Source organism: Bos javanicus, chromosome 21, assembly GCF_032452875.1.
Source record: "Bos javanicus breed banteng chromosome 21, ARS-OSU_banteng_1.0, whole genome shotgun sequence".
Classification (NCBI taxonomy): domain Eukaryota; kingdom Metazoa; phylum Chordata; class Mammalia; order Artiodactyla; family Bovidae; genus Bos; species Bos javanicus.
This window is the reverse complement of record NC_083888.1, coordinates 7,385,242-7,397,377: the sequence shown is the minus strand read 5'-3', so window position 1 is coordinate 7,397,377 and position 12,136 is coordinate 7,385,242. Positions and strand designations below refer to the sequence as shown.

At 51.5% G+C, this 12,136-nt stretch overlaps 1 protein-coding gene across 2 annotated transcripts in view; it reads right to left on the bottom strand.

Moving 5' to 3' along the window:
- Positions 1-12,136, bottom strand: part of IGF1R (insulin like growth factor 1 receptor) — a 304,552-nt gene that overhangs the window by 250,237 nt on the left and 42,179 nt on the right. For both annotated transcript variants that reach the window (XM_061394274.1, XM_061394275.1), the window contains exon 2: positions 522-1,067. In XM_061394274.1, the coding sequence (XP_061250258.1) occupies positions 522-1,067 (546 nt within the window). The remainder of the gene's footprint in view (positions 1-521; positions 1,068-12,136) is intronic.

Here is a 12,136-nt window from a genome sequence, read left to right as displayed (position 1 = left end):
TCATCATTAAGGACCAAGGACGGGCTGCAGCTCAGCACTCTCACAGGATGCGAGTCCGTCTTTACCTCTCCTCTACTCTGTAATAATCCAGGTGTACTCATGCTAAGGAAGCCCTGCATTACCAAAAAACCTCCTTTCACACAAAGGATAAAAGAGCTGACGATACATACACAGCCCCTGACTGGCGGAACTTAGGCACTTCCTAGCACACCGGGTCACCCTGCCCACCAGAAATTCAAAGCAGCAGTTCCACAAGCCTCCCACCCAGGAGTACAGCGGATGGTTTCTAGCATGTCACTGGAAGGGTTTTCACAGCAGCTGGGACGGGCTGCACCCACCAGTTCCCTGATGTGAAAAGAAGCACCCTAAGATGCCACAATCTCATGGCAAGAAGCCCCCTGAGATGCCACACTCTCGTGGCAATAGAGCCACACCCACCCAGGAGAAACAGGCACCCAAAGAGGAGGACAGACACGGCGGGGGGTGGGGGTGGGGGTACCGAGGCCACAGCCCCGTCTTACTTTTCTGGCAGCGGTTTGTCGTCCAGCAGCGGTAGCTGTACTCGTTGTTGATGGTCGTCTTCTCACACAGCGGCTTCTCCTCCATCGTCCCTGGGCACAGGTCCCCACACTCCTTGGGGGGCTTGTTCCCCACGATGTAGTTGTTGGATGCCGCGTCCAGGATCAGGGACCAGTCCACCGTGGACAGGTAGCACAGGTCGGCGTTCTTCTCGATCCGGATGGCCCCACGGGTGATATTCCGCAGGTTGTAGAGCCCGATGTCCTTGAGGTTGGTCATCTCGAAGATGACCAGGGCGTAGTTGTAGAAGAGCTTCCAGCCGCGGATGACCGTGAGGTTGGGGAAGAGGTCGCCCAGGCTCTCGAGGCCGGCCACACGGAACAGCAGCAGGTACTCGGTGATGACGGTGAGTTTGGGGAAGCGGTAGCTGCGGTAGTCCTCGGCCTTGGAAATGAGCAGGATGTGGAGGTAGCCCTCGATCACCGTGCAGTTCTCCAGGCGCTTCAGCTGCTGGTAGTCGTTGCGGATGTCGATGCCCGGCCCGCAGACTGCAGGGACACAAGAGGGGAGGGCGGCACGGGCTTCAGTTACAAGGAAAGCACATTTCACAAACTAATTCCCCACCCGCCACACGGCCAGTCTCCAGGAACCCTATATTATTGTTAAAGAGGTAAGGCTCCCTTCTCACCACCGACTGCCGGAGGAGCGGGGCGCAGGTGGACTGTCTGGGGAGCTCACTGGCCAGTTCTCCTTCGGGATGTGCCTGGTGTGGGTCAGAGCACTCAGCACACTCACCACTACGGAAGATGCCACCCCACCTCACCAACGTGCAAACCACAGCCTGGAGCCCAGGGCCACACAGTGACACAGGAGAGGGTCAGGGCTGCACCCCAGGCCTGCCGGCAGGTGCCCAGACACACACGCCCTGCCCCCAGTACACAGCGCAGTGCCCCGCGCCTGAGCAAACAGCCCCCCAGCCAAGGGACAGCAGCCCACTGCCGCGCCAGCCTCAAGGACACCCTGCGTGTCCACAGAGGACAGGCGCCGTGGCCTGCAAGGGAGGGACCCGGGAAGCACACGCCCACGTCTCCTGCTTCCATCTGACGTCGGCAGGTGGCCACGGGCTCTTCCCCAGCACTGAATATAGACAGAAAGGCTAACTCAGCAGTCAGATAAGAACCTGCGATTTATATGAATACAAGTATCCAATTCCAACTTTAATAAAGAGCTTTCTTAATTGAGAAAGGACGCTTCCTGTAGAAAGCTTAGGTGATAGCAAGAAGACAATTAAAATCATCAATAATCTCAACATCCAAAGATATCACTAACTACGCCAATTATCTTTTCTCTATAATTTAAGGTAAAGGAAACCAGACAATAATAGAATGTTTTCAAATATACTTCCTTCATTTCATATGAACATGTTACCAAGTCAACACCCTTCTACGTCACCGTTTTATGAAGGAGACGGTAATGGTAAGATGTAAACATGCACCATGAGTTCGTTTCTTTCTAAACCGACACCCTACTGGCGAATATTCAGGTTACCTCCATGCTTCCACATCATAAACAACAGTCCAGTGCACATTCTCTGCAGATATTCAAAACTATTTTTTGAGGATAAATCCCTAGAAAACATTGGAAACTGTTTTTAACTTTTAAAATTCTAGACATAGACAAGCAGAAAAACCCTCGGTTACTATTCTCTCTCAAAAGTGTTAATAATCCCCAACCCTCCCATTACAGTTCTCACAGCGGCGTTTCCTGATTGATGTAATTTGTTAACTTGTGAAGCTCCCAACACACACAGCACTGCAGGAGACACAGACGCCCTGCAGGAGGCTGCTAGGGGAGGAAGGAGCTGAGACCTGTGAGGAACAGCCGCCAGGCAAAGCAGGAGGGGTCGGTGTGTGCACACTGCTGGCCCGAGCCATATGCGGGCACAACCAGAGGCCGGGAGGACAGGGGTGGTCCTGAAGCTTCTGCAGAGGACGGTCCTCCCTGTGGCAGCGCCAAGGGGCCCTCTCACACACAGCGGCTCCTGAGGGATGGTCCTCCCTATGGCAGCACCAAGGGGCACTCTCACACACAACAGCCCTGAGGGATGCTCCTCCCTGTGGTAGCGCCAAGGGGCACTCTCACATACAGCAGCTCCTGAAGGATGATCTTCCCTATGAAGCGCCAAGGGGCACTCTCACACACACCAGCCCTGAGGGATGGTCCTCCCTGTGGCAGCGCCAAGGAGCACTCTCACACACACAGTGGCTCCTGAGGGATGGTCCTCCCTGTGGCAGCGCCAAGGAGCACTCTCACACACACAGTGTCTCCTGAGGGATGGTCCTCCTTGTGGCAGCGCCACGGGGCACTCTCACACACAGCGGCTCCTGAGGGATGCTCCTCCCTGTGGTAGCGCCAAGGGGCACTCTCACACACAGCAGCTCCTGAGGGATGGTCCTCCCTGTGGCAGCGCCAAGGGGCACTCTCACACACACAGTGTCTCCTGAGGGATGGTCCTCCCTGTGGCAGAGCCAAGGGGCACTCTCACACACAGCAGCTCCTGAGGGATGGTCCTCCCTGTGGCAGTGCCAAGGGGCACTCTCACACACACAGTGTCTCCTGAGGGATGGTCCTCCCTGTGGCAGAGCCAAGGGGCACTCTCACACACAGCGGCTCCTGAGGGACGGGCCTGGTTTAAAGCTAGGTGTAACACGCCAGAGGCCAGAGGAAAGGAAGAGCCAGATACAGTCATGGGGCCGCCAATCGGATGGCCGGGGGTGAGAGGAGGCAGAGGGAGGGAGTCTGGCCGAGCACAGGTCCCATGGGTTCACGTCTGTGACCTCAGGAAGGAGGCCTGTGTGAATACTCCTGGGTGAGAGAGAAGCCGCACCAAGGCGGCTTCTCGGAGAAAGACTCAGAGTGAAGGAGAGGCGGAAAGGCAGAACAGAAGGCAGCCCAGCGGGGCCACAGCCACAGCTGGGCAACCCGACAGAGCGAGGGGGAAGCAGGGGACCCTGGGTGAACGGCAGGCAAGCCGCGAGGACCTGGACCCAGAAACTTCTTCATCTGGCCCAACTTCCCCCTTGCACTGGTGAGAAAAAGCGGCCTCTCAGACAGAGGAGAACAGGAGAAAGCAGACATCGGAGAACATCCGCAGCGGACAGAGGCTGCGCTGGGCGCTCTGGACGCGCCCTTGCGTGGCGCAACCGTGTGGGTCTCAACAGCAACTCACGGCACGCGATGCCGCCGCCTCCTGAAGGAGGGAGCCCAGCTCGAGGGCGCACGTGTGCAACACACCAGCCCCCTCCCTCAAACCGGACACAAGGCTTTTAGAGCGTCTCTGCCCTTAGCATCCTCACCAACAGGTCATCTCCAACCCAGCCAGCGGGGCTTCCTCCCTGGTCACAGCACCAAAGGGCTCAGCAAAGCCCCTGAGGACACCATCAAAGCCGAGGACAGTCTCAGGCCTCATCTCACTTGGCCCCGGCAGAGTCCTCTGGCCTTGCCGCCTTCTCTAGGACCCTCTGGTCCTGCTCGCCCACCGTCCGCCCTTCCTCTTCGCCAGACCTCCAAGTGCTGGCCTCCCCCTCGCCTCCCCCGCCATCACACAGGGCAACAGGCTTCCTGTGTCCTGGGCCCAGAGCCCTGAGCTCAGCAGGAGAACACCCACCTGCCCACTCCCTGGCTCCACTTAGATGTCTAATAACTCATGTCCTCCCCACCCAAGCCTGCCTCCCAAGCTTCCCTATTTGGTCGCTGCCAGTCCCATGCCTGAACTGCTCGTATCAAACACCAGAGTCATTCCCGACTCTGTCCCCTACCCCACGCCACTCGGTACCCAGTGCAGCAACGACTCCTCTTGGGCCTCAGGCTTATTAAAATGTCAGAGAAAGACTAACACTATGCTCCTACTTACATAAGGAATCAAAAAAAAAAAAAAAAAGCCAAACTCATAGAAAGAGAGTAGAATGGCAGTAGCCAGGGGCTGGGAGAGATGTTGGTCCCGCGGAACAAACTCCCCAGTAGGGCTGGGGGAGTGAACGCACAGCCTGGTGACCACACTGAACAGTCCTGTATCATATACACTTGCATAGACACATGCAGAAGTCCCATTTTGGGAGGGGATGGAAGTGTTAATGGGTCTGACATCAGCGATCATTCTGCCATGTATACATAGATCTAATGACCACACTGCACACCTTAAACTCATGTTTATGCCCTGTCTTAATGTCAGTACCATCTCAGACCTCCTGGCTGCAGCTCCCAAGCCTGTGGGAAGCTGAGAGGCTCAGGTGGTCTTCCTGCCACAAGGCCCCCTCTCTGCAGCACACAGCTCCTCACCTCCGCTACCCACTCCTCCCCATCCTGGAGGGTGTCCACCCTCCCCAGGACCAAGGCCTGGTCCTTCTTCCCACACTGACTGCTGCCACCATAACAGCAGCTCAGGGAGGACAGGAAGGGATTTTCCATGGAGCCCACAGTTCTATCTGCAGAGCCTGAAACCGAGCCTGTGTGCGGTCCACACGCACTTGACACACGCATGCAGTGAGGGTGCCTTTCCCCACGCCCATCTGTCTCCGCCCACTGCCCTCAGTCTCACCGGAGCCACCGCATCCCTGGCCTGGACGACAGCTTGCCCAGGATCCCACCCCGACCCCGGGCCGTCCCGGCCTCCTCTTCGAGTATGTTCCCGCTCAGCGAGCCGCAGCCCCCAAGCTCCTTCCTTCACCCCGTGCTGTTCAGAGCCCACGCCCCCACCCCAGCCCACAGCTGCCCGGTTCCCACCCTGAGCCACTCCACTCAAACGCCCCCTCCTCGGAGCTGTTGCCCGCACACCAAAGCTCCACCAGCCTGCCCCTGCCTCCCTGTCCCTCATTTCTCTGTGTCACCCATTTCAGAGCACTCTGCAAGCCTGCAAAGTGTCAGTACCTGAAAGGATACGTTTAGCTATTTCCCCCCGAAGGCAGAGGCTCTGCCCTGCATGCTTCCTGCTCTTTCTCCCAGGCCTGGCGTCAGGCCCACAGCAGCATCACTGAAGACGGGCTGCCCAGCAGGAGCCAGGGGAGCTTCAGGGCTGCTTCCCACCCGAGTTAAGTCAGCTGAGGGGAAACGGAGACAGCAAGGTCTCCATCAGGTTCTGCCCCTGGAGCACTCTCCAACCCAGTCATACCACCCAGCTTTGAGCCATGACTCAACGTGAAAGTCTTTTCTTGTTTTGTACTATTTATTTCTTCCTGAGGCTTCAGTTCAGTTCAGTCGCTCAGTTGTGTCCAACTCTTTGCGACCCCATGGACTGCAGCACGCCAGGCCTCCCTGTCCTTCGCCAACTCTCGGAGCTTGCTTAAACTCATGTCCATTGAGTCGATGATGTCATCCAACCATCTCATCCTCTGTCGTCTCCTTCTCCTCCTGCCCTCAATCTTTCCCAGCATCAGGGTCTTTTCCAATGAGTCAGCTCTTTGTTCCAGTGGCCAAAGTATTGGAGTTTCAGCTTCAGCATCAGTCCTTCCAAAGAACACCCAGGACTGATCTCCTTTAGAATGGACTGGTTGGATCTCCTTGCAGTCCAAGGGATAATCAAGAGTCTTCTCCAACACCACAGTTCAAAAGCATCAATTCTTCTGTGCTCAGCTTTCTTTATGGTCCAACACTCACGTCCATACATGACCACAGGAAAAACCACAGCCCTGACTAAACAGACCTTTGTTGGTAAAGTAATGTCTCTGCTTTTTAATATGCTGTCTAGGTTGGTCATAACTTTTCTTCCAAGGAGCAAGTGTCTTTAATTTTAATTTCATGGCTGCAGTCACCATCTGCAGTGATTTTGGAGCCCAAGAAAAGTCTGTCACTGTTTCCACTGTTTCCCCATCTATTTGCCATGAAGTGATGGGACCGGATGTCATGATCTTAGTTTTCTGGATGTTGAGTTTTGAGCCAACTTTTTCACTCTCCTCTTTCACCTTCATCAAGAGGCTCTTTAGTTCTTCACCTTTTGCCATAAGGGTGGTGTCATCTGTGTATCTGAGGTTACTGATATTTCTCCCGGCAATCTTGATTCCAGCTTGTGCTTCTTCCAGCCCAGCATTTTGCATGATATACTCTGCATATAAGTTAAATAAGCAGAATGACAATATACAGCCTTGACATACTCCTTTCCCAATTTGGAACCAGTCTCTTATTCCATGCCCAGTTCTAACTGTTGCTTCTTGACCTGCATACAGATTTCTCAGGAGGCAGATAAGGTGGTCTGGTATTCCCATCTCTTGAAGAATTTTCCTCAGTTTGTTGTGATCCACACAGTCAAAGGCTTTGGTGTAGTCAATAAAGCAGATGTTTTTCTGTAACTGTCTTACTTTTTTGATGATCCAACGGATGTTGGTAATTTGATCTCTGGTTCCTCTGCCTTTTCTAAATCCAGCTTGAAAATCTGGAAGTTCATGGTTCATGTACTGTTGAAGGCTGGCTTGGAGTAATTTTGAGCATTACTTTGCTAGTGTGTGAGATGAGTGCAATTGTGCAGTAGTTTAAACATTCTTTGGCATTGCCTTTCTTTGGGATTGGAACGAAAATTGACTTTTTCCAGTCCTGTGGCCACTGTTGAGTTTTCCAAATTTGCTGGCATATTGAGTGCAGCACTTTCACAGCATCATCTTTTAGGATTTTAAATACCTCAACCGGAATTCCATTACCTCCACTACCTTTGTTCATAGTGATGCTTCCCTAAGGCCTACTTGACTTCACATTCCAGGATGTCTGGCTCTAGGGGAGTGATCACACCATCCTGGTTATCTGGGTCGTGAAGATCTTTTCTGTACAGTTCTTCTGTGTATTCTTGCCACCTCTTCTTAATATCTTCTGCTTCTGTTAGATGCATACCATTTCTGTCCTTTATCGAGCCCATCTTTGCATGCAATGTTCCCTTGGTATCTCTAATTTTCTTGAAGAGATCTCTAGTCTTTCCCATTCTGTTGTTTTCCTCTATTTCTTTGCATTGATCACTGAGGAAGGCTTTCTTATCTCTCCTTGCTATTCTTTGGAACTCTGCTTTGAGATGGGTATATCTTTCCTTTTCTACTTTGCCCTTTGCTTCTCTTCTTTTCTCAGCTATTTGTAAGGCCTTCTGGGACAACTATTCTGCCTTTTTGTATTTCTTTTTCTTGGGGATTGCTTGATCACTGCCTCCTGTATAATGTCACGAACCTGTGTCCATAGTTCCTCAGGCACTCTGTGTATCAGATCTAATCCCTTGAATCTATTTGTCACTTCCACTGTATAATCATAAGAGATTTTATTTAGGTCTTACCCTTAATGGTCCAGAGGTTTTCCCTACTTTCTTCAATTTAAGTCTGAATTTGGCAATACAAGTTTATGATCTGAGCCAGTCACCCCCCAGTCTTGTTTTTGCTGACTGTATAGAGCTTCTCCATCTTTGGCTGCAAAGAATATAATCAATCTGATTTCAGTATTGACCCTGTGGTGATGTCCAGATCAGTCCTAAGGCTTAGCGCTTAAGAACTGATGCTTATGAACTGTGGTGTTGGAGAAGACTCTTAAGAGTCCCTTGGAGAGCAACGAGCTCAAACCAGTCAATCCTAAAGGAAATCAACCCTAAATATTCATTGGAAGGACTGATGCTGAAGCTGAAGTTCCAATACTTTGGCCACCTGATGCAAAGAGCGAACTCAATGGAAAAGACCCTGATGCTGGGAAAGATTGAAGGCAGGAGGACAAAGATGCAGCAAAGGATGAGATGGTTAGACAGCACCACCAACGCAATGGACATAAATCTGAGCAAACTCCAGGAGTTTGTTAGTGAAGGACAGGGGAGCCTGGCATGCTGCAACCCATGGGGTCACAAAGAGTTGGACCTGACTTTAGCAACTTAACAACAACAATGCCCAATCTAAACACTCATATTCTTTCCATGCCATTATAAATTAAGTATATTAGTTTGCTCCTAAAAAATGGGAGTTTTTATACAGGAGTACTTGGATGTAATTTATTACTGCTGTATTCATCCTGGTATTCATATGTTGATGATATTAGCAAGTGTTAACATGAATTTGTTTGTGATCATTTTGAATAGACCAGAAAATTCAGTACCCAGGGAAAGACCATAAAGACACAAAACCCAAGTCTGTTGAAACTTCCTATGGCCCCGAGACAGACACGGGAGGAATCCCATGATGCTGTCCCAGGCCCCTTCCACGGCCAGTATACACCACTCCACGGAAGCCGCACTTCAGGGCCAGGACCAACAGCTTCTTCAGATCAAAGCACTGCCTCGCACTGGACACTTTTTTGCCATTTACAGAAGAAAAGGGAAAAGGCAGGAAAAACTACGCACTTCTTCTTGAAGAAGAGACAAGTCCAAGGCAGGACGCAGCCACCAGCTGGTTCGGGCTGCATGAGTGACACTGTGGGTCTTCGGGATGTTCTGTGATAGGAACTGAAGAGGAGAAAACCCAGCTGGACCACAAGTGACCACACCGTGCTCAGAGGGCGCAGGCCACGAACAGGGAAGCGAATACAAGGCGCTTCATCTGTGCCGCGAGATAACACAAGTGCCGAGGGAGGGAACGCGCCACGCTGCGAAGGAAGGGAAGGCACAGCCTTGCTGCGACTCACTGGCAACTAGAAAGAGGTCACAAAACACTGCTTTTCCTTCTCAAAGAAACGGAGAGCCAAGGAACTCGCAAACCTTAGGAAAGTCGCTGGCACGCGGGAGCACAGGCTGGCCTGGGAAGAATCATGGAAGGTCGTGGAGTTGAAGGCAAGTAGGAAGCGGAGAGAAAGAACACAGCTGGAAGACGGGGGCAGGGGCCGGGGGGCAGCCCCAAAGCCGGTGGACAGCCGCAGCAGAAGTGAAATAGGTGGGGAACCGACAGGACAGGGAGCCGGGGTGCGGGCAGGTGGGGACTAAAGCGCCGGCGGGGGCCACCCCGCAGGGAAGGGGCCGGAGCACAGGCAGCCGGGCTGGCAAGGGACACGGGCAGGGCTCACTTCCCCTCAGATGCCATTTTAAACAGCCTTTGCACCGACTGAAGTGCTGCTCCCCACAAATTCCTCATCAAAACATCAGAAGGCAGTACTTCTGCTCTAGGGACTTGAGTAAATGGCATAAACAAACTACACATCTTTGGAAAACGAATCCCTAAAAACTGCTCATATAAGAAGGGCTAATGAAAAGCATTTGGCTGAGAAAACCCCCAAAAGCTGTGTATCTAGGTATTAACATTTGGAAAAGTTACACAAGAAATTCAACTCCAATGCTATTGCATGCTCTGCATTAAACACAATCCTGGGTCCTAGAAAAAGAAAACGGGTGACTCAGGTCTGAGCCCTGGAGAGTGCTATGTGTGTGTGTATATATATATGGCCTGGCTCCTGACCCCAACAGCTCATACCGCTCCCATCTCTAAGCCTCATCTTCCATACCTGCAAAATGGGCAGCTCATACCTACCCCACTGAGGCTGTCAAAGGATCAGATGAGGACTTCTGTGTTCCCACCATAATAGGAAGCTTGAGGCAATATTACTATATAAATTAAACATTGATAAAAACATTCATCTATTGTGTTGCGCCAATCTAAACATAACCAATATACGGCAATGGGGAGCAATGAACAAAACCGTGGATTAGCCTTCTAACACCAGCTTCATTAAAGGACAGCCAAGGTAGTTATCTCACTAAAATGTTCTCCACTTTGATTACCTCTTCTTTAAAAACATGGGACAGCCTTGGCTGTACTTGGAAATAAAAGACATCGGGAAGCACAATTAGCATCACTTTCCTGCAGGTCTAGAGGCAAATAAGGAAAAAGAAAAACCTGCTCAAAGAAAGCCAGTTGTCATCTCTGGTTCTGGTGGGAAAATCCTACAAACCAAACCTTCTGTCTCAGCCCGCGGCCCAGGGTAAGGGTTCTCTACTTCCCTTAAAATGAACTCTTCGGAACCAGTCACTGAGTACTACCAAAATTCCCTCCAAACCCTATCACTCTGCAAAAGCCACGCTGAGCCAAGAGATCAGAAGGGGACTCATGTCTGTCACTGAGCTTTGTATAAGGAGATACAATAACCACCTCTCGGGCCAGGGGCAAATAAAACAAGATAAAAGTTTTAACAGTCAATGAGCAGGGCTCGGGGATGGCAAAGAAGGGAGCCAGGCCTCCCACCTCTGGGAGTTCAGGAAGCCTTCGCAGGGGAAGGGATCGCTAAGGAATGATCTGAAAGGTGAGCAGGGTCTTGCCAGGAAAGTGGGGAGGGTAGGGGAGGCACACACCTGGAGGCAGCTGGCAGCAGTTCAGGGGAACCCCAGGGGTACCGCCCGGGAGACAGGGAAGAGAACAAGGGGAACAGCAGACCGGATGCTGGAAAGCAGACTGAGACAAGCGCTCAGTAGGCCAGCGTCATTTTGCAGGCTGAAGGACAGAATTCAAGACCCTGAGCGTGCATCCAAACCCCCTGGAGGGCTTGGGAAAAGAAGACGGTGCAGGGGCCCAAGAACTGGCATTTCCAGTAAGTGCCTGCTGGCCTGGGTACCACCCTGTGAGAACTAGTGCCCCAGAAAATAATCCTTTAAGACCCTCACCTAGCAGTACCCTCCCCCGACTATACTCGCTATGTGATGGACGACGCACCTGTGCACCTGTGGTTCTCAGTGTGATTTTTACCAGAAAATCCCCACAGGAAGCCCACAGACACTATGCAGAAAGCACAGCAAAGATGAAGAAAAAGGGGGCGGAGGTGGAGCATCCCTAGCGCTCCCCGATCTACCCACGGCGGCTGAATATGCAGCCCCTTCTCTGAGTCAGCATCTCAGCACAGCCTCCGGGAAGTGGGGGCATGAGTCTCTTTCTGCCCACTTGTCAGCAGACTGCAACAACCAAAAACTCAGAGGAGGGGAGAAAAGACAATGTTGTGATAACAAACACTACGGATACTCCAGAGTTCGTTAAAATAGAATTTTCTGTGTAAATGTAAACAGATACAATTCATGTTAAGCCTTTTATCTTCGTGTATCATTGAGAACGTATTTGTACTGTATATGTACATTTATATTCTTACACAGACTACAGACCCAGGATATTCCACACAGACTACAGACCCAGGCACCTGATGCATTCAATGACTGAAGGCCATCTTCAGAATGTAAGGGACTGCATTACACACGTGACTCTGGGGACAGAAATTAAAAATTAAGTGAGATTTTCAACGTGCAATGAACAAATGCATTGCCCCCTCCTAAGAGCCATGTCTACCATGCATAAAAGCAGACCTAAAAATGCATGCACACATGAGATGTAGCCCTGGAGGCTCTGAATGTGAAAACAGAGTGCTGCGATGTGGCACAGAAATGACAAAGACCAGTAAGGTGTTTACATCCTGCCTGCCAACAGAGCAGTGCAAGCTTCACCGGGAGTTAATTCAGAGACCAGAGACCGGTGCGAACACAAGCCCCAGCAACCCCATCACATAAAGCATCTGGAGCCAGACAGGCTGCTGAAGAAGGAAGCTGGGTTTGCTTCCACGGAGGTACACCAACGATTTTCCTGGGTCTTCATTAAGAACAGCTTTGCCTGCTCTGACGGTTACTCCAAATTCCTTTCTGATCTTAAAA